The sequence below is a fragment of the Passer montanus genome, unplaced genomic scaffold (genome assembly GCF_014805655.1).
Source record: "Passer montanus isolate IOZ18808 unplaced genomic scaffold, ASM1480565v1 scaffold10, whole genome shotgun sequence".
Taxonomy (NCBI): domain Eukaryota; kingdom Metazoa; phylum Chordata; class Aves; order Passeriformes; family Passeridae; genus Passer; species Passer montanus.
The window spans coordinates 16,101,432-16,120,556 of NW_024356505.1; the positions used below are offsets into that span (position 1 = coordinate 16,101,432).

Consider the following 19,125-nt stretch of genomic DNA (forward strand, 5'->3'; position numbering starts at 1 on the left):
GAATTGGAGATCTGCACATGTTCTAACAATTAGAACATGCTGTACTAGAATATAGTAATAATAAATTAGAACTTACGAGATTTTCCGTTAAATTGTAGATTCTTCATGAAATGATGGAAGAAATTGACTATGATCATGATGGCACTGTTTCCCTAGAAGAGTGGATCCAAGGAGGAATGACAACAATCCCACTCTTGGTCCTTCTTGGGTTAGAAAATGTAGGTATTAAATAGTAGCATCAAGTTTCTGCTTGCATATTGACTGTGACCTTCAGGTTATTTTCTCTGTGGCCTGTATAAAGAATGACTTTGCTTTGCTCCTCTTTACTATGGCTGAATGACGTGCAAAGAATGAAGTGTCTTCAACAGCACAGAACCACTAGCAAGTTAAAAGCACCACCTAACAAGCTGGCTCGGGAGCTGGGAGTTTTAAAAAGCTGAATAATTTTCCCTGCTAACAACAGGCTGCAGTATATCTGCTAAGTGTGTTTGACTACCCATATGTATGTTGTAACTGGCTTGGAGTAGTGTCTAAACTTCTCAGCTTGGCAACTGGTTTGTGTGACCTAACTGTACTGAGTCACAGAACAATCCAGGTTGGAAAGAAATTCTGGGGATCTTCTGTTCCAGTCCCTAATTAAAGGCAGCGCCACAGGTGGAGTTATCTCAGTCAGAGCCCTGTCAAGCCTGGATAGTTCGAGTGAGGTGGATTCTACCAGTACTGTGGGCAAACTTTGCCTGTGTTAATTGTTCTCAAGGGAAAGAGTTTTTGTTCATGTGTGCAGATGAAATTTATTCTGCAGCAATTATTGCTGGCTCTTGTCCTGTCATGATACATCCCTGTGAAGATCTTCTGTCTCTGCAACTACATTAGTAAAGTATAGTAAGATGCAATATCAGGGGGGACACTTACACCAACAGAGTATTGTGAAAGATGAGCTTATGTTCTATACATTTACAGCCTCACATTGAAGGCAATACAGATGTAATATGATCAATTTTATATCAGCTCAATGCAGCTGTTTTAAGGTTGGCATGTTTTCAGTGCCACCTGCTGTCCTGTATTTGAGCTAATTTTTAACTCATTTGTTGAAGCATGGGTTTCAAATGCATTTCTGATTTTTTTTAAATATCTTTTTAATCTCTTTTCTTAAGTAATTTTCACATATTGAAAATAATAAATAATATTTATTTTCCCCATTTTATACAATCTAGACTGCTCTAGTTGCTCTATGCTATTTTATTTGCATGAAGAATGCTCAGATTGATACTTTGTGTAGGGGAATATGTAACAAACGAGTTTATTGAATGGAAAATACATAAGTCTTGAAAAAATCTAATTAATAAAATTACAAGTAAAATACCTGAATTGAAGACAACTTTCAATGTGTCTGAATCACTGTAGTACTAATGCCCTAATTCTGTATGTGAGACGGAATAAGAAAAATGTTAAATTACTGTCATCAAACAACAGATCTTTCTCAGGCTGAATTCTGTTATTTCCACAGAATTAATCTAAACAAAGGCCTGGAAATGCTCTCAAGCAAGCAATATAGCAGATAACAAATACTGATTTTCAGTACAGATTTTTCTTTTATGACAAGTAGTATAGGTGTTCTGGGAGTATTTCTCAATATCTACATTTCCTTCTTCCTAAATTTGGAACTCCTAAGATATGGCATAAGTTAATGCAGATCATTCTGTAAAGTTTATTTTCATGTTAGAGAAAAAGCTGTTAGAAAGAAGCTATGTTATCAAACATTTTATCCTTCCGAGTATTTTTACTAGTTTTTAGATACTTATCATGCTTCGCATAGCTTTACTATGGAAATACTAAGAATACATAAATAGTGATCAAAATTCTACAGTCTGTTGTTAACATGGGTCAATGTTTCTGTCATCAAGAGTATTCCTAGTATTTGATGCATTTAACGGACAGAAATGCACAGTCGTGGAAGAAATACTATAATAGCATGCAAAATGTCTGATTATCAATCAGCATAGTTTATGTAAACTCTGTGACCTGCATATGAGCTGATTTGCTAGTAATTTTCTAATGATTCATTAGGACAAGATGCTACCCCTCCTATTTTTCTTTTTATATTTAAAACTGCTTGATTTTTTAAACCATCACATTATATGTAGAGAAAAGCTAAGTTTTTAAATTTTTCATTAAACCAGCAAAAATACACTACTTCCATTTGTTCAAATAAAATCATATTTTAGGACATTGAAAAGTGAAATCAATACTAATGCCTGTCTGTTATTTAGTGTAAACTGATAGCATGATTTTGATGGTTTTGCAGCATCTAATGTATTATCCAAGCTCTTCATTCCATTGCATCAATCCCATTAGTGGGATGCTCTTACTTCTTTTTGCATGCCACTGTTAGATTTTGCAAACCTAGCTTCCCAGGACTCTGCTTTCTGAGTATCCTCTCCTTTTAGTTACTGTAATGAAAAACAAGATCAGAATCTTTTGAACTCACTAATAAAAAAGTGCTAATATCTTAAGGTTTTCCTCAAGCCGATTGGTATGTGAAAATAAGGGGCATAACTTATTGGATTATTCTGCTTAGACATGTCCAAGTAATCTTCATATGTTGTAAATCAGAGGGAAAAAACATCAAAAAAACCACCCTTTGCCTCCCCACCTCCCCACCCCAAAGCAAAACCACAAAAAACCCTAAACAAAACCGACAAACAAAGAACCCACCAACCAAACTATTCTGTCACCTTCTTGTAAGTGTTGATTCTGTACTGAACTCGCAATGACAAAATTTTAAATCTAAGAGATGAAGTTCAGAGCTTGTCTGGTATGATAATGCAAAGAATTGTCACTATAGTTTATTTAAATAAATTATGATGCAAGTGGAATATTTAATTTGTTTTGGGTTGGGGTCTGTTAACACTGAAATGTACTTAACTGTTGTATGGGGCTTGTATGAAGGATGGAAGATTTTCAGCTGGTCTCATTTGATATGTTAATCAGTGAAGCTATGATAATTTAGTTCAGTTGCAGATTTGTCATAGTACTTTTAGAATTCAGCTACATTGTTTGTACTTTATCCTTAGTTTCCTGTAATAGCTATATAGAAAGATCAGATATCATGTAAAAGTTCTATATTACATTTAAAGCATTTCAATCACTTTTTATTACATCCTGTATTAGATGATTTAGTCAGAATACTTTAAAAAGAAGGGGCATTTAAGTGAAGCATGTAACTATATGAATTTAAAAAAAAAGAATAAACAAGTCAGTGTTTATGAGCAGTGGGGTTGAGATTGCCTGACCTCAGGTTTGTGGTCTTTGCCCTCTGATGAGAGAGACAAGAGTGTTAGGCTGTAGCTACAAACATTTACCAGCCACCTGTTACCAAGTCAGAGAATTAACAAGGAAATCTGCCTGATTTCCCCTTTGCTCTCTCTCTGGCTCTGCCCCCTCCCCACCACTTTTTCACAGACTTTCATGAAATTTCTAGTGCCCTTCAAATTTATTTGACATTACTAAACTAATTTAAAAGTTGCTGGTGCAGTTTAGAGTGATGAAGATAATGGGACAAAGAGCATAAAAAAGTCTAATTTCCCTAGGAAATCAACCTTAATATCCAGTTTGTTTTAGTTTGCTGGGCTTTATGTTCTGTTTCCTCCTAAGATTTGATTTTGGAGTTGTTATGAAGGTAGACTTCAGAAATACAGAGTTCTGTCTCTGAGAATGTTCTGGGGTAAAAATGACATATTTGATTTTTTGGTGCTTTTTAAGGCAGTTGATATTGTAAACAAACAATTTGGGGACAAAATAAGGAATTTAAATAAGAACTTAATTGGTTCTTTTTATGTAGGGGTTCTGAGATGGATACATATACTATTTGGCAGTTTGTTTTAGAAGAAAAGATCTTGGAATTGTATACCTGTGTAATCCATTTGTAATTGGCCGACGTCCCTTTTTCCCATTAGCACTGTCTAAATGCATTCTATATGGCTTCTGCTGAAACCTTTGTTTTTAAGACAGAGTAATTCTTACTCTGATGTTTAGTTGTTCCAATTTCATGGATTGTTTTTTCAAGAAATTCTCATGTAAAGTGAGAATTTAGTGAAGAAAAAGAAAATGTTAACTATGTAAGAAATTGTTATTTATGTGGTTTAATTTTTAGTAATAAATGTGAGGTAGTTTTTTGCTGAGTGTCACATTTCAGTCTGGAGTTTTCACAGTCCTCATCAACTTTCCAAATTTATTTTTACATCTTAAGGAAATAATTAGTCTCTCGCCCAAACACAAATTGGACAGAGACATCCCTGCAGTGCTCCTGATACTTTTGGGAAGTTGTCTATTGCACATTAGTGACCACTAGGCAATTTTTCTACTTATCCACGATAGAATCATTTAAAGTTTCTGACATTTTTATTTGCTTCTGCATTAATTTAAATAGATTAACATTATAAGAGAAGGTGGAGAGTTAGCTCATTGACTCTCCTAGCATCACTTAAAATTTCTTTTTTAATCTGTGCACAAAAGGCTTCTTAATGATGAGTCTTGTCAGCCATAAGCGTGGTACTCTGCTCTTCGGTAGGTTTTGTACAATATTATTCCACCATGATTTGATACAAGCACTTGATTTCTCTTTTAAAGTAATTGCATGCCAGATATTTGGTCTCACTTTTCCTGTAACAAATGATTACTATTCAGTGAGTGCACAAAAAGGAGGTATAAACTGCAAGTTCAGAAGTGCTAGTGTTTACAGAAATGCTGCATTTTAGGGAAGTATTTTGTTCCCTCTCCACTGGCCACTAGATGTCACGGTTGCACTGTACCTGGCACTGTACAGTTGCTGAATAGCTGCCCTAAGGTGAGAGAGAAGTTTAAAACCAGCAAATGCTGCATAAAGTCAGCAGTAATTTGAAATGAGTTAAATACACTTTCCTTTTAAATCACTAATTGTAACTTCCAACCCAGTTCACCTTTTAAATCAGGGTAAATTTTGATGGGATAAATATTTGTGTTGAATTGAGACTATGTTTCAATTAAATCATAAGGATATACTCTTAAAATTTTACTTTGGATCCTCAAACAGCAAATATTACGCAATTGTACTCAAATAATTAAAAAGAACTTTTAAACTCTTTTGATTGAGTGTGGGATAGAATGTTTCAGTAGGAGTCCAAACTTGGGAATAGTGCTTCTTACCGTGTATATTACATTATTGTTGCCAAGCTTTTCGAGTTGTATTGTTAAAATGGAGCCAAACTGGAGACTTGCAAACATTTGCGAGTCCGGGCTGCGATCTGTTACCCCGTGAGTAATCCCTTCAGGCCGGAGCTTGAAATGACTGCTCGACACCTGGGCAGTTTGGTAGACTTCTGTTTCTTTTGTTCAGCGAGGAAGGACAGTCAGGCATGTTATTGTCCTCAGTGACATTTCTGCAAGTCCTTTCTGAAGTGTGAGTTTTCTGGAAGGCCGAAGTTCCGATGCACCGTGCGCTACTTCTATACGGGCGCAGGGCAGACTCGAGACCCCGGAGCTTTAGCTCGCTCCCTTTGTGCCAGCTCGTTCCCGGCTGGAAGTAGGATCCCAGTGAGGGATGAAGGAGCTGTTGTGCCGCTGTGCTGTGGCGGCAGGGCCCGCAGAGGGCGCGCTGTCCCGGCTGAGGGAGGCGCGCTGTCCCGGCTGAGGGAGGCGCGGTGTCCCGGCTGCGGGCGCGCTGTCCCCGCAGAGGGCGCGGTGTCCCAGGCTGAGGGAGGCGCGCTGTCCCAGGTTGAGGCCGCTCTGGCGGGGTCGAGGCGCTGCCCGGCCCGGCCCTGGCCGCCCTGCGCTGCGCGGGGCTGGCCCCGCTGCCCTGCGGCAACTTCAAAAATGCCTTTCCTTACTACAGCCCCGCTTTCCCTTTTGTGTCCAGGTCGGAAAAAAGCCCAGGAAAAGTCAGCAGTAACTACCTTTTCAGTGTATAAGGTGTAGAATAAATGGTGTTTCATGCAGGTATACAGATTTACCGTTATTTACAGTTGAATTTCTGCAGCATCAAAGTCTCTGCAGATGACAGATTTTGGACAGGGAAACTCTGTACTGTGGCTATTTGTGAAGCTTTCAAAAACCATTTAATTTTCCCTCCTATGCTCCCTTTTCTGTTTCTGGATGAGTGTGTAGATGAAGGTTGTAGAAGACTTTTGATTTCTCAAACACATACACAGTATCTCAGAAATTAGGAGTGAGCCTCCCAAATAGTATGTCCTTTTAATCAGGTTATTCCCTCTCCACTTGACCAAAACCAGACTTTAAACTCTTTCTTCCCAAAGCAAATTGAACAAAACAAAACAAAACATGATATGAATTCCTTCCTAAGAGCCAACCAAAGGAGTATAGAATGTAACAATATTTGTTTTAAACTGTTTGCTGCATAGTTTAATGGAAAGTATTCTCACCTTCCCACTGATGGAACAATACCTAAAAATCAGTGATAAAATTGTCTTGAGCAAGTCAAGTAAATATTTTTTAAATAAATGTAAACAAAATAATCAGTGAAAGAATAACAGCTACTCTGTAACATCCTTTTCACTTGGATGTTTGTTACTAACTCTTCTCATAGAAAAAACCCTGAATATTCTGGTGTTTTAGACACTCTGTAGCTATTTTAAGAGGATATGTTTGCTGGGATCAAAATTTATCAGGTATTTCATTATTTTTTTTAAGTCTCAGAATCTTGAAGATCTCTTTGTTTACCTTATACACAAATACCTAAAAAGCTGATATAAGCTAATATTAAACCAGGTTAGGGATGTGTAGCTGAAGTCTCTGGTAGCATAAAATTTTTCACTAGTTCTAAGGTTGGCTCTTTTATGGTTGACTTGCTTTTTAAGGTCAGGTAGCTTTGGCAATCAAATCCATGGTAGCAGGGTCAGGACCATAAGTTAAGAGAACTGTTGTTAACAAAATAAATGTTACTATTGTCATTATGTTTAAAAGTCTGGGTATGACATATGGAGGCTTGATTTTCAGTGATGTGTATAATGAAGTGAGGAAGAGATTTTTACTGTACCTGCCCTGCTTTGAGATCTTCTTAATGTCTATTTGTTTTTAAACTCTTTCTCAGGATATGGAAGAGAAATGAGTTAATGTCAGTAAACGCACTGATGTGTCAGAATTGTGGATTTTATTCATACTTAAAGACTTGCATTGAGGTGGCTTTGTTTCATATTATGTCTTTTTTTCTCTTGGCAGTGTTTTAAAAAGTTATGTGCATGCATAATCATATGCAGCACTTTATTGCTTATTTTTGGCAGTGCAGAAGAGCAAAAATTTAATTTGCTCTTTTCCAAAAGTGCATTGTGTTTATGTAATGGATTTGCATCAGTTGCAGTCTGTAACACAGCTAAGTGTTTTAATTGGCAGAACACCCACATCAAGACTTGTTTGTTTTTCTGATAAGGAAAATGCCAGCTAAGTTAGACCATATGTTCTGTTCAAATAAGAAGCGACATATTCACACATAATGGCCATTCTTTAAAAATAAAATTAAAATGAAAAAGTAGTACAAAATTAATGTGGAAGAGGGGCAAGTTTATGCATAAGTTTGAATTTCTGTTAATTTTCCTAAACAGCAAGTATTTTGCTAAGGAAGGCTGGTCAGCTTGCATTTTAAGTGCTTGTGGTTTATGATTTATGTGTTGATGACCTGAGTGATGTTAAAACTGAGGTGTACGTTGTCTGCTGTTTTTTTCTCAGAAGGATTTACATGGTCTTTGTTGTGTAATGAATAATTGCCTACTTTCAGAAGGCTTGAAATTCACATACTCTACTGTAGTTTAACAATACTTCAAAAATGTGTGGAATATGGTAGTAAGATGGGAAGAAAAAGAGAAGTTAGAGAGCTCTGTTTAATGGAATACATCCTCTTCAGCTGCCAGTCATGAAGGAGCTTGACAGGCTTCTAGTGCTTCACAGCTGCAGAATCTATTTCTGCTTCTTCAGGGGAAATTGGAAAACTTCCACACTCTTTGCCAGCCTGAGAATCCCACATTAGGCATCTGCTGTGCTTTTGCTGCAGAAAGGGGACCCTGACGTTGCCCAGCTGTCAGAGATGGCATTTGAACTGCTGGTAATATTGGGGCAGCTATTACTTATGCTCTGATCCTGATATACTAGAGAAAAAAAATATATATTTTAACAGCCTTCAGGTTTTTTTGTTTCTAGGTAACCTCTAGGAAATGTTCAAAGTTGTGTTCTGGCTTAGACCTAGCTTTGGGCCAAACATTCTTATTTTCATAGAGTGCTGATTTTGCTTAGGGATTTTTCTTTTTTGCCAACAAGGATGATAAAAGTCTTCATTGTATTTTACTTGTATCAACTTCTAAGTCTAGAACAGAGAAATACTGATTCTTAAGGACATAACTTACCCAGTATATGCTAATATAGGACAAAACTAATTTTTTATTAAAATTTATGCTCACCAACATACTTTGACTATTCTCATCAGTGAAAACCATCATATTATTGAAAATCTAGTCAGGAATCATATGTATACCTGATGACAATGAGAAATCAGAAGCTGGATAAGAGCAAGCTGTTGATGTGGTTTCTGAGAAACAGAGATTGGTGTGACTTGCTTTAGCTGTATGGCAATTTCTTTTTGGCAGTGACATGACCAAGAAGACTATACAGTTTCAGCAATACACAAGGAAACAGCTGATGGACATTAACTGTGTTCCATTGCATGTTACATTTGGTAAAAGAAAAAATAGGGTTTAAAAAAAAATCTAGTGGTATTACATTAGGTTCATCTAGTTACTTTTCGAATCAAAACCTCTGATGACTTTAGAAAGGAAAAAAGGCCTCATGGCCAGTATTGCCAAGAAGACAGGAATTTAGAGAATTAATTTAGTGTCTGTACCAACTGCACATAATTTTTTGAACCTTCAAAAAACGGAAAGGCCCCAGAACGATTCCATTAAGAAGGAAGAGGAGAATCATCCAACAGAAAGTTGGATGATTTTATGAAAATAATTTCATGAAATGAATGAATGAATTTGATAGTATTTTAGAGATTCACATAAATTACAGTGGGCTCCTAAGTAGTAAGTGCCAGTGAGTTGATCAGTTTATTCATTAAAGATTTGAATATAGTGCAACAGCTGACTGAAAAAAATTTGCCTTAAATGTAAGAATTCCATTTTTGGAGAAGAGATCTAAGACGTAAATCTTACCCTTAAATACATGGGTTTTGATAGATCATTGGCAGTATAGATTAACGTAATTTAAAGCTGGGAATAGTCATTGTGGTGTGGTTGGTTTTCCCGTTTCACATACGTGATATACGTTACTAATTCTGACAGTCATTAAGAATATTTGTGTGGTTTTAGAAAACCCTTTCTTTTATTTGTTTTGGGGAGTTTTATCTCTTGACCTGTAACACCATTATCTTTAGGATTAGTATAGGAAAAAAAAATTAATACTAGGTGTAATTTAATATCAGCCTAGTTGCATTAATATAATTGTGTTGCAGTGGTGACAGCAGCCTTTTGGATTTTTTCTGAGTTGTTTTCGAAACGCATGGATGTGCATGAGTTTCTGAAGAATTTTTTTATTATATCATTGCCTGTATATTTGGAATGATTATGCTATGATCTGGTGCCGAGTCTTAAGTGAAGTAACAGCTTGTCTTTTACGTTCTTGAGTAAATCACCAATTTTTATTGGCACTTACATATTTCACTATTTATTTTATTAAGTGAAATCTGTCTCTCTTATGTCCTGTGCAGAATGTGAAAGATGATGGGCAGCATGTATGGAGATTGAAACACTTCAACAAGCCTGCCTACTGTAATCTGTGTTTGAACATGCTGATCGGAGTAGGCAAGCAAGGTCTCTGCTGTTCGTGTGAGTATGAGCATTTCAGTGTCCTTTTGCTTACATGTCTGTTCCTAGAAATGTTGTTCTTCCTGCATAACAAAGAACTAATAGCTTCCCTTTACAAAACCATTGCCACCACAGTAGTGTCTCCCCCTCCTCTTCTCTGCTTGAGTGCCCATGGTTCTTTTCTTAATTTTTCAAGAGATTTGGCTTTCAAATGTGTTGTTTGAGGACATTTTCTGCTTTCAAAGGGTTATCACTGTTAGATCCTTTTGGAGTCTGTTGCTCTTTTTTTCTTTACTGCTATTGCTTTTTTATTTTTTTTTAGAGAGTATCAGCCTTAGGTTATAACTTTATACTTTTGTTACTCCTCTTTTGTTTTTACTAATTAATGTGCAATAGGTGTCAACTCGAAAACATCTAAGTTCCATGTTTTTTGATGCAAATTTTGCACAAAATTGTTTTCTTAATTATGAAGGTGAAAATCCCAGTTTCCCATAAGTCAAGTTTCTGTAACAGTTCTAAAGTTTTGTATAGTTACTTGTTTTGTAGTCATAAATCTCAATCCATGTATTTACTGATTGTATATTTTAAGAAAAGGAGCACAGAAAAGCTACTGCATCTAATTTGACTTTCATTAGGCTATTAGATGCCATTACTACACTTCAGTTCCTTGAGCTTTATCTATGCATTTCCTAATCATTTGTGTTTCACCATCTCATAACATGTCTCTTGAGGAACCAAGACTTGCTGAAAGATACCTGATCTCCATTTGAGTTTCCAGAAATGGAAGATCCATATCTTGCTTATGTGTTGTGTTCCGATGATTAATCTTTTTTTAAGCCCTATGTTCTGATTTGAATATGTCTTGTGGATGATTCCAGTGAGTGGTTCATGTTATACCCTGCTCCATTAGATTAATGAGAACTTTAGTACACAGCTGTATTCTTCTCATGATGGTATCAAGTCACTTTTTATTTTTCTTTTTGGTAAAATAATCTTTTTCTTACTGCAACCGACTTCCACCATTTTTGGACTGAAAGATAGCCCCTCACAGCTGATGAGAACCTTTCTGCCTGTACAGTTCTATTGATTTAATTTGAGATGAGTCTGAATGAATGAGGGGTTTGAATTGACCATTTCTCTCCTCTGGGGGCCACAGACTTTTCTGAACTATAATTTGGATGTAAATCTTTGTATGCATTTTCACATCATATAGTTTCATTTACCATACTGGGAAATGGGAAAGATACATTTATTAAAATTCAAACAAATAGAAATTACACAATTTGAGATTATTAAATGCTGATGACAGTAACTGGAATATATATATATAAAATACTGATCTGACTATTACATCTTGAAATGTAGCATTCTTTAAAATTCTTTATTGTCAGACTGATATTGTGAAGAACTGAGACCCATATATGTTGGAAAGTGAGTTCTATTGAGAAAATAATGTAGATCACCTTCAGTAGTTACCAGAAATCGGTAGACCAGTTAACTGTTCCAAAAGGACCAGCCTTGCAAGACCTGTAATATTTCTCTGCTGCAGTGTGTCTTTTGAGAATGTATTTATTATTGTGCTAGACATCTATTTTGTGAGAACAGTGGTCTCAGTGACTGAAGAACACGATCCTTTCAATTACTTTATGCAGCAAGAGGCATGAGTCTACTTGCAAAACTATTCCACTATTTCCTTATTTAGCTAAGCTTTTTCTCCAGTATATTTTCAAAGCATTGCTATAGATTTCATTATTTGCATTTTAGATTGTGTGGGAGGAAAAAAAAAAGGGGAGAACCACAGGGGTCCTCACCATCCCTCCATGGTCCAATCAACAATGTTACTCCCTGCAGTTTGTCTGATTAATGGCTGCGCCTCCCACTGGGTTTGTGTAATAGGTGCAAGCAAGGTGTTTAGAAGTACTTTGTGCTTAATTGCTCTCGAGGTCAAAAGCCTGAGACATATACCATGCAGGGAGAAATTCATTCTCAGTTTTTAATAGTTGACTCTATTGAATGCAGGCATAAGCTGTAGCATTATTTCCTCATCTTGGCACAGTTGTATCATTGAAGTCAGGAGAGCTTTGCATTGTACCCTGCATTGTATGTTTTCCAAATGCAGCTAGCATGATCTTTACAGACCTGGTCAGCAATAGGAGTTACCTAAAACTGGTGTTGGAGGGCTTGGGGGGGTGGGGGGAAGCTTCTCAGGAGTTGGTATTTTGTAAAACGGGTGTCAAAGTTATGGTGATTACATGGAATGCATGGAAAGAATTGCTATTAAAAAAATGGACTAATCGGCCATTTCTGATTTATAAATCAATGGTAGGAACAACGTAAATTCATTGGCTTTTATTTTTGTACTTGCCAGCTGCTCTCATGCCTATAGTTCGTAAAATACATATTTCTTCCTACTAGCAAATGACATAAACCACTTGGCAGCTACCAATTTGTCTTTAATATTTTTGTCATTTGGGAATTATTGTGAAAAAATTTAGTAAGGTCTGATTGAATTAAGCATTTCCTGTTATGCAATGATAGTGCATTCTTGGATTTCTCACTTGCATAATATTTCCTGTTCTAATTGGCCTTTTGTATTCCATGGAAAAAGCAGCCTAGTTTGAGTTTTCATTGACTGATTGGATTGATTACTTAGAGATGACATGCTGGTGTAATGTTATTTGTTTCATAGAAATGTAGTGAGAAATACCATTGCCTCAACATCTAAAAACGTCTTTTCTTTTTTTCAGTTTGCAAGTATACAGTCCATGAACGCTGTGTCTCCAGAGCTCCTGCATCTTGCATCAAAACATATGTGAAGTCTAAAAAGAATACTGATGTAAGTTTGGGGTAGTATTAGCTTTACCATGTACCTGTTAATCTAGTAACTCCATGTATATCCACGTTTTTCTTTTGCAGGTAATGCACCATTTTTGGGTAGAAGGAAACTGTCCAACAAAATGTGATAAGTGTCACAAAACTATAAAGTGTTACCAAGGCTTGACTGGACTTCACTGTGTTTGGTGTCAGATTACAGTGAGTATACTACAGTAAAACCTTTCACACAGGTTTTAGAGATAAAAATCATTGAATGTCTTTCTCTAGCCTCATAATCTGGAATGTATCATTCATTTTAGTCATCTGCAATGTGTGTGTTTAAGGAATGGTATATGCAGAGTATGCCTAGGTCTTCTTAATTGTGGCAAGTAAATATGCTTATTCCATTTCATGAAATGCTGATTTCAATATGTCATGAAGCAAATTTGCTTCATGACAATAGCCATATGAAAATAACGTGCCACTAAAGAGCAGAATTCCCAGTCTACACTACAGAAAGATTAAGTTTTCAGTACCAGGAAAAATCAAGGTCACTCTGACACTAGGTCTAATTGGTGATGTATTGACAGGCAAATGAATTTGAGGACATCTGGTAGGATACAGTGATTCCAAATGTCTGGGAATAGTAGCAGAGACAAGTTGATAATATACTAATCTGTGCACCAAGTCAAATATATACAACTTTTGTGCGCTCCTTATTCAGCAGGAACCAGTAACTGGAACTAATGACATTCAGGGAACACTGCCCTTATAAGTGAGATCTTCATGCTAGAAGGAGCAATGCCAGTATTTCTGTTTCTAGCCAGGGCAGGATTTAAATCTAAATGTGGAGAGATTTCAGCCTTCTTCGCGTGTATTTGCTGGTTTTGCTGATATCATTATTATTGTTGTTATGGAACAGCAGTTGTTTGTTCAGTGCTTTAAATAATAATATGAGACTGAGACATTAGTGAATGTTTGTTTTAAACATACAGGTTTGGATGTTTTATGACATATTTTCTTAACACAAGAATACAAAATATGAAACATCATCAAAGAAAATAGATCCAGGATGCTTTCAGTGATAAGCTGTTACGATTACTTCAAAAACAATATTTTAGAAGAAAGCAAATATGTAGTCCAGATTGCTGTCAAAATTTGGATAATTTATGTAAAGAGTAAAACACAAAATCCAACATGTTTTGCATGTAGATAATTAAACTTAGGCAATGGCTATATGTGTTGAGAAAGAAAAATAACGGTTTTCTGCTGTAGATATAGAAGTATTTGTACCTGTGTAATATGTGTATATCAGTCAAGAAATGTATATTATGTAACATATGTTGACTTCTAAAGTCAAAGGAAGTTGCAAATTCCGTCTTTCCTCAGTAGAAATTATTTTCCCATCAGTTCATATGGATCTGGATCAGATTTGTAAAGGTCTTCTGCTTCTTAAAGTTGTACATCAAGATTCAGAGGATTTTCATAAGAACTGTTATTCACTGAAGAAGTACTGAGGAATTATTTATGATTGAAGTAATTCTAAAAAAAAAGTTAAATTATTTTGAAAATGTCTTGGGTGCTTTTGTGCTTATTTAAATGCCTAAATAACTGTCAAGATTACAATTAAAAATGGGTGTGTGTTTTTTTGGCCGCTGAAATTGAAAATGTTGGCACTAAGGCTTACAATTTTTCAGTTTATTTCCATCAGTAATTTAAAGGCGTTTTTAAAACAATTTTATATTTTCAAGTAAATTTAATAATATTTTAATTTCTTTTAATAGATTCAGATATTAATTAACACAAGTAAAGAATTAGTATTTTTAAATACTGCAAATTATATTTAAAAATCCTATTCAGTTGCAATTCTCTTCATTCAATATTTTCTATTGCAATAACTTCATTTTCTAATAGTAATACCTTTATTACAGAAAATTGTTTTGAATTTCTAAAAGATGCATGATTAGTGAATGGATATTCTGAAGTTATGTAATGATTATGTTATGATCACATCCTTCTTGTGATTTTCAACTCCTTGTACTGCACATTTACAGCTTATAATCGAAGGGGATGCTCTTTATTTAAGGAACTAATTCTGAGCCTCTTTCATGCTTTTTAAATATATCTATCCTAACAACTTAATAAGGTCACTTCTGAAGTGAAGTAACTGACTCAAGTCCCAAAATTTAGAGGTGTTTTTCACTAAGGAGGCTTGTTATACTGACTTCTCAGTCAAATCCATGATCCCTCTTCCATTTAATTTGTAGTTCTCCACCATGGTAATGTAAATTTTTTTCCCCTCATCTTCTCTCCAGAAAATACACTTTTTCCTGCTTTGCAGGTTTGTGAGAGAGGTAATATTCCACAAGAGACAGGTTTAGGATAAGGAAGTTTTGGGAAAATGTATTTAAAACCTACTAAATATAGATTTTTTTGAGAGGGATTCATATTATTTTATTTCTTTGTGTCAAAGTGTTATTTTCATTAAAGCTACATTTCTTCTACCTTTTGTTATTTGCTATGTGCCAATTCTGTTGTCAGAGATCAGCAGAGACTAATAAGAAGATTAAGCTATTTTTTCATAGATAAGTTTGCATGCCACTGAGTAGCAAAGCTGCTAATTACCACTGAATGTGTGAAGATACTTTTATTTGATGTAACATGGCCTGGTGTGCATTAATTATGGTACAAGTAGCCTTACCACCGAGGCAGAGAATTAGCATGACAAATGATTTAGATTACAGGGCTACCAAAATACTCTCACAATAAGGCTTTAATACTCAGAGTAAATCAAAAGTCTTTGGACTTTTATTTTCTGTTGCTAAGTAACTGCCTAAAAAGGTAACTTTGCAGTATAAATTATTATGGACAAGGCTAATATTAGGTGCCATTCAGTTCAAAATTCAGAAATGTCATGTCAAAACTGTACCAGATAATTTTATAAAGACCATATTACCAATAAAGTTTATATATATCAGCAATTGGTACAATATTATTGTAATTTTGATAGAGTTCATATGAGTTAAACCATTTAAGGGAAAATGAGTCAGTCATTGAAGAAATGTGATTTACAGATGCAGGTGTTGAACTGCAGGTTTTGTAACAACTTTTGAACCTGTTGAACTAATACTGTATTCTACCTATTATACTTGATAAATCACTTGTTAATAAGATTTCTTACCTCACAACTCCTGATATTTATTAGCCTGATTATTTTTCTTTACTGTAAATATACACATCTTTTCAAAATGTCCATCTCTAAGGAAAATGAATGCTATCTGAACACCTTAATGCATTTTATTGAATCTATACAGAGATAAAAACATAGAATAGTTCAGGTTGGAAAAGACCTTTACAATCATCAAGTCTAGGAAGAGTAAACTGTCACAAAATTTTACAATATTAGTTTTATTTTATTCTATCTCTAATGATATGATGAAGTATACTGGTTAAATGTGAATCCAAGCAACAACTGTGCCTTTGTACTGTGTGGCTGAATATTTAGAGTAATTTGAATTTAGTTAAATTCTAAATTATGAACAGGAACTCCTGATTGCTAATGCAAAATATTTCATAATTTATCATTACTTGTTACCCTTTTATGTTCCTGTTTTATACACATTTGCCATTCAATCTCTGTAGCAAAATGGAAGTCAGCCAATGCTCTTCCTGTCAGCAGACCTCAAGATATTCTTTTGATGTTTTCTGAGTAGAACTATTGTTATTGCTCTCAAGAAAACTGGATGAATTCTAAGCACAAATTAGAAAAAGGAGAGTAGTTCCAGTTCCTCAGCAGTCAATGGAAGCCTGAAAACTGATTCAATCAAGACCAAAATTTACCCAATGAAGCTTAATGTAGGATATTCTCTTATATTTGAATCCCTGGTGGCTATCAGCTTCAGGAAGGAAGCAGAGTTACACCAATACTGCCAAAAGCTGCCTTGAATTACTCACTAGTAGTAGAACAGAAGTTCCTCACTCAGTGCAAGAAGCTCTCTCCTGAAATGAAGCTTTTGGTCACCAGTAACAGTATGATGCGGTTAATGTATTGCTGTGCAATGTTCTTATTTTGTGTGCTGATCCACACGTACAATTTCCAAACTGAAAAATACTTTAATCCATCATTCTTCACTTCAATACCAACATCTTAGTTTTGTCCATCCTAGGGAGCTTTCTGCTGCAGTATGTTTTGTTTTACTTCCAGAGCTTCAGTAATAATTACGTTAATGAAACTCGCCCCATTCTAGGATACCCATTTTCTTATGCTGTAGTAGAAAAATGTCCAAGTTGAATCTTCATTTTCTGTCTTCATACAGTTGCATAACAAGTGTGCTTCACATCTGAAACCTGAATGTGACTGTGGACCTTTGAAGGACCATATTTTGCCACCCACATCAATCTGCCCAGTAGTGTTGGTGAGTTGTTTGTATGTTAATTTCAGATGTAATCCTCTCGCAAATGCAACATTAAAATGCTGCTGGGACTGGCTGCCAGATATTTGTTAAATTCACAGGACTGTGTGAACCTTAAACACAATGTGAAATCCTGGCTGATGGGTTTATAGGCATAAGCGTGTTTTACCCTCTACATATTGCATTTTCCTTCATGTGAGAATGAACCTTCTGTAGGGCATATTATAACTGAAGCTGACTCAGGTTTTATCACTTATTCAGACTGTACTTACCAGAAACTGTATAGGCAGAACACTTCTACATTTTACATCTTTTATAGATCCAACTTCCCAGAATAATGAAGTTATTCTTATGGGCAGTTTTTGCTTGGGATGCATATTGTATATCTGCAATGCTGAGGTCTCTGATCTAAGCCGGAGGTTACCTAGAATGATGACACTGGTCTTGCAGTAAGCTATGCATCAACATTATAGTATATTTTATTCTGCAGTCGTGGACAGTAAATTTCTCTGTCCACAAAAACAATAACTCAATTCAATGAAAATAAAAATGCACACTATGTGTAGGTTGTATAGAAAAGAGCTGACCATTCTATCATTAAAAAAGAGCTTGAAAATTAACTGATGTTTTCACATATTAAATTGGATATTTTATGCTGATGAAAGTCATAGCATCATCATTTTCATAAGAGAACAGATGAATGGTCCTCTTTAAATGTATTTCATAAGTGTAAAAAATGCTTGAACTTAAGAAGATGTAATTTATTGAGGGGAGGCAAAAAAGAAAATACACATCCTAATCTTAAACCGGTTGCTGATCATTAGGAATAATATTTGTGTCTATTGTAAATGACTTGTTTTCTAATGAATCCTTTTGGCTGTTTATAAATCTGTTAAGGTACAGATACTAGACTTTGGCCCTCTACCTGTGTAAAGGGAGATTATTCCATTGCTCTCAATGAAACAACACAATGGAAACCTGCCTTTAATATTTATGAAACATTTTAAATATTTTTCAAATCACAATAGTGGCTTTTTAGTTTGTCTCTATGGTATTTTGTTACTATCTGAACAAGTTCTGATTAATAGTTATAAAATATTACTTTAAGTTTGTTGAATTATTATATTCTGTATTACCTTATTTAATTTTCAGGATTTGAGGTCATACTTTAAAAGTTTGCATCTGGAAATTATGATTCTGTTATTGGGCTGTTATTTTCAAATTAATGTTATTTATCATTTGCCCTTGGTATTAACAGAATGAATCTTCAGCATGAAATTTTATCTTCAGTTATATTAGCATAACTACTTTTTTGTTTCAGGAGAGGAAGAGGAAGAGAGGAATTAAGATTTTTATTCCACAATTGGAGTTTAGTTAAGTTGTTTAGAGGGTATGTAGAACCACTCTAGAGTCAAATCACCCTTAAATAGGTTTGTTTATCTCCAAATTTTCAAGGCATAAGCAGAAGTAAATATGTTTTCCTGTTTTGGAATCCTGTTAGTAACAATGCAACACAAGACATGTATTTCAGCACAATTTATATTGTTTGGAATGGAAAATATGTTTTACTGTGATTTAATGGGCACTTTATAATTTTGTAGTATATTTTTTCATCTAGTAGTTTCTTCCAAAAATGCATTAAAATCCAGAGTTTAGTTATGTTACAAATACTGCCTCATTGACCTAGCTAATAGTAATTTCTTCTGAAATTGATTGGTTGTAGTGTACATATGATTTGTGTTAGTAATTTTTTAATTAGTGTCTCCCATTTCCTGTTATGGGGATTCCTTTTGAGAAACATAATACTTCAGTGCATGTGAGACCAGCATTCTCAATAAGGACAGCAAAACCAGTGAATATATTCTTGTGAAATCCGTCTAACCGTGCAAGTGTGTCTGTTAATAAAAATTACGTCTTCAGACAGACAAATCTGACAGTGGAAGGGTTCTTCTCCCAGGTCATACATTGAACTTCAGTGATCAACTGAGCATTAATATTGTTACAATGCTGAGTATATGTGGAAGGCAAATAAAAGCAGATGACCATAACACTTG

General features: G+C 35.2%; 1 protein-coding gene across 6 annotated transcripts in view; it reads left to right on the forward strand.

Annotated features, from left to right (window-relative positions):
• Positions 1 to 19,125, forward strand: part of DGKB (diacylglycerol kinase beta) — a 333,385-nt gene that overhangs the window by 89,486 nt on the left and 224,774 nt on the right. For all 6 annotated transcript variants that reach the window (XM_039712589.1, XM_039712598.1, XM_039712580.1 and 3 more), the window contains 5 exons: positions 99 to 218; positions 9,749 to 9,866; positions 12,593 to 12,681; positions 12,762 to 12,878; positions 16,976 to 17,074. In XM_039712589.1, coding sequence (XP_039568523.1) covers positions 99 to 218; positions 9,749 to 9,866; positions 12,593 to 12,681; positions 12,762 to 12,878; positions 16,976 to 17,074 — 543 coding nt within the window. The remainder of the gene's footprint in view (positions 1 to 98; positions 219 to 9,748; positions 9,867 to 12,592; positions 12,682 to 12,761; positions 12,879 to 16,975; positions 17,075 to 19,125) is intronic.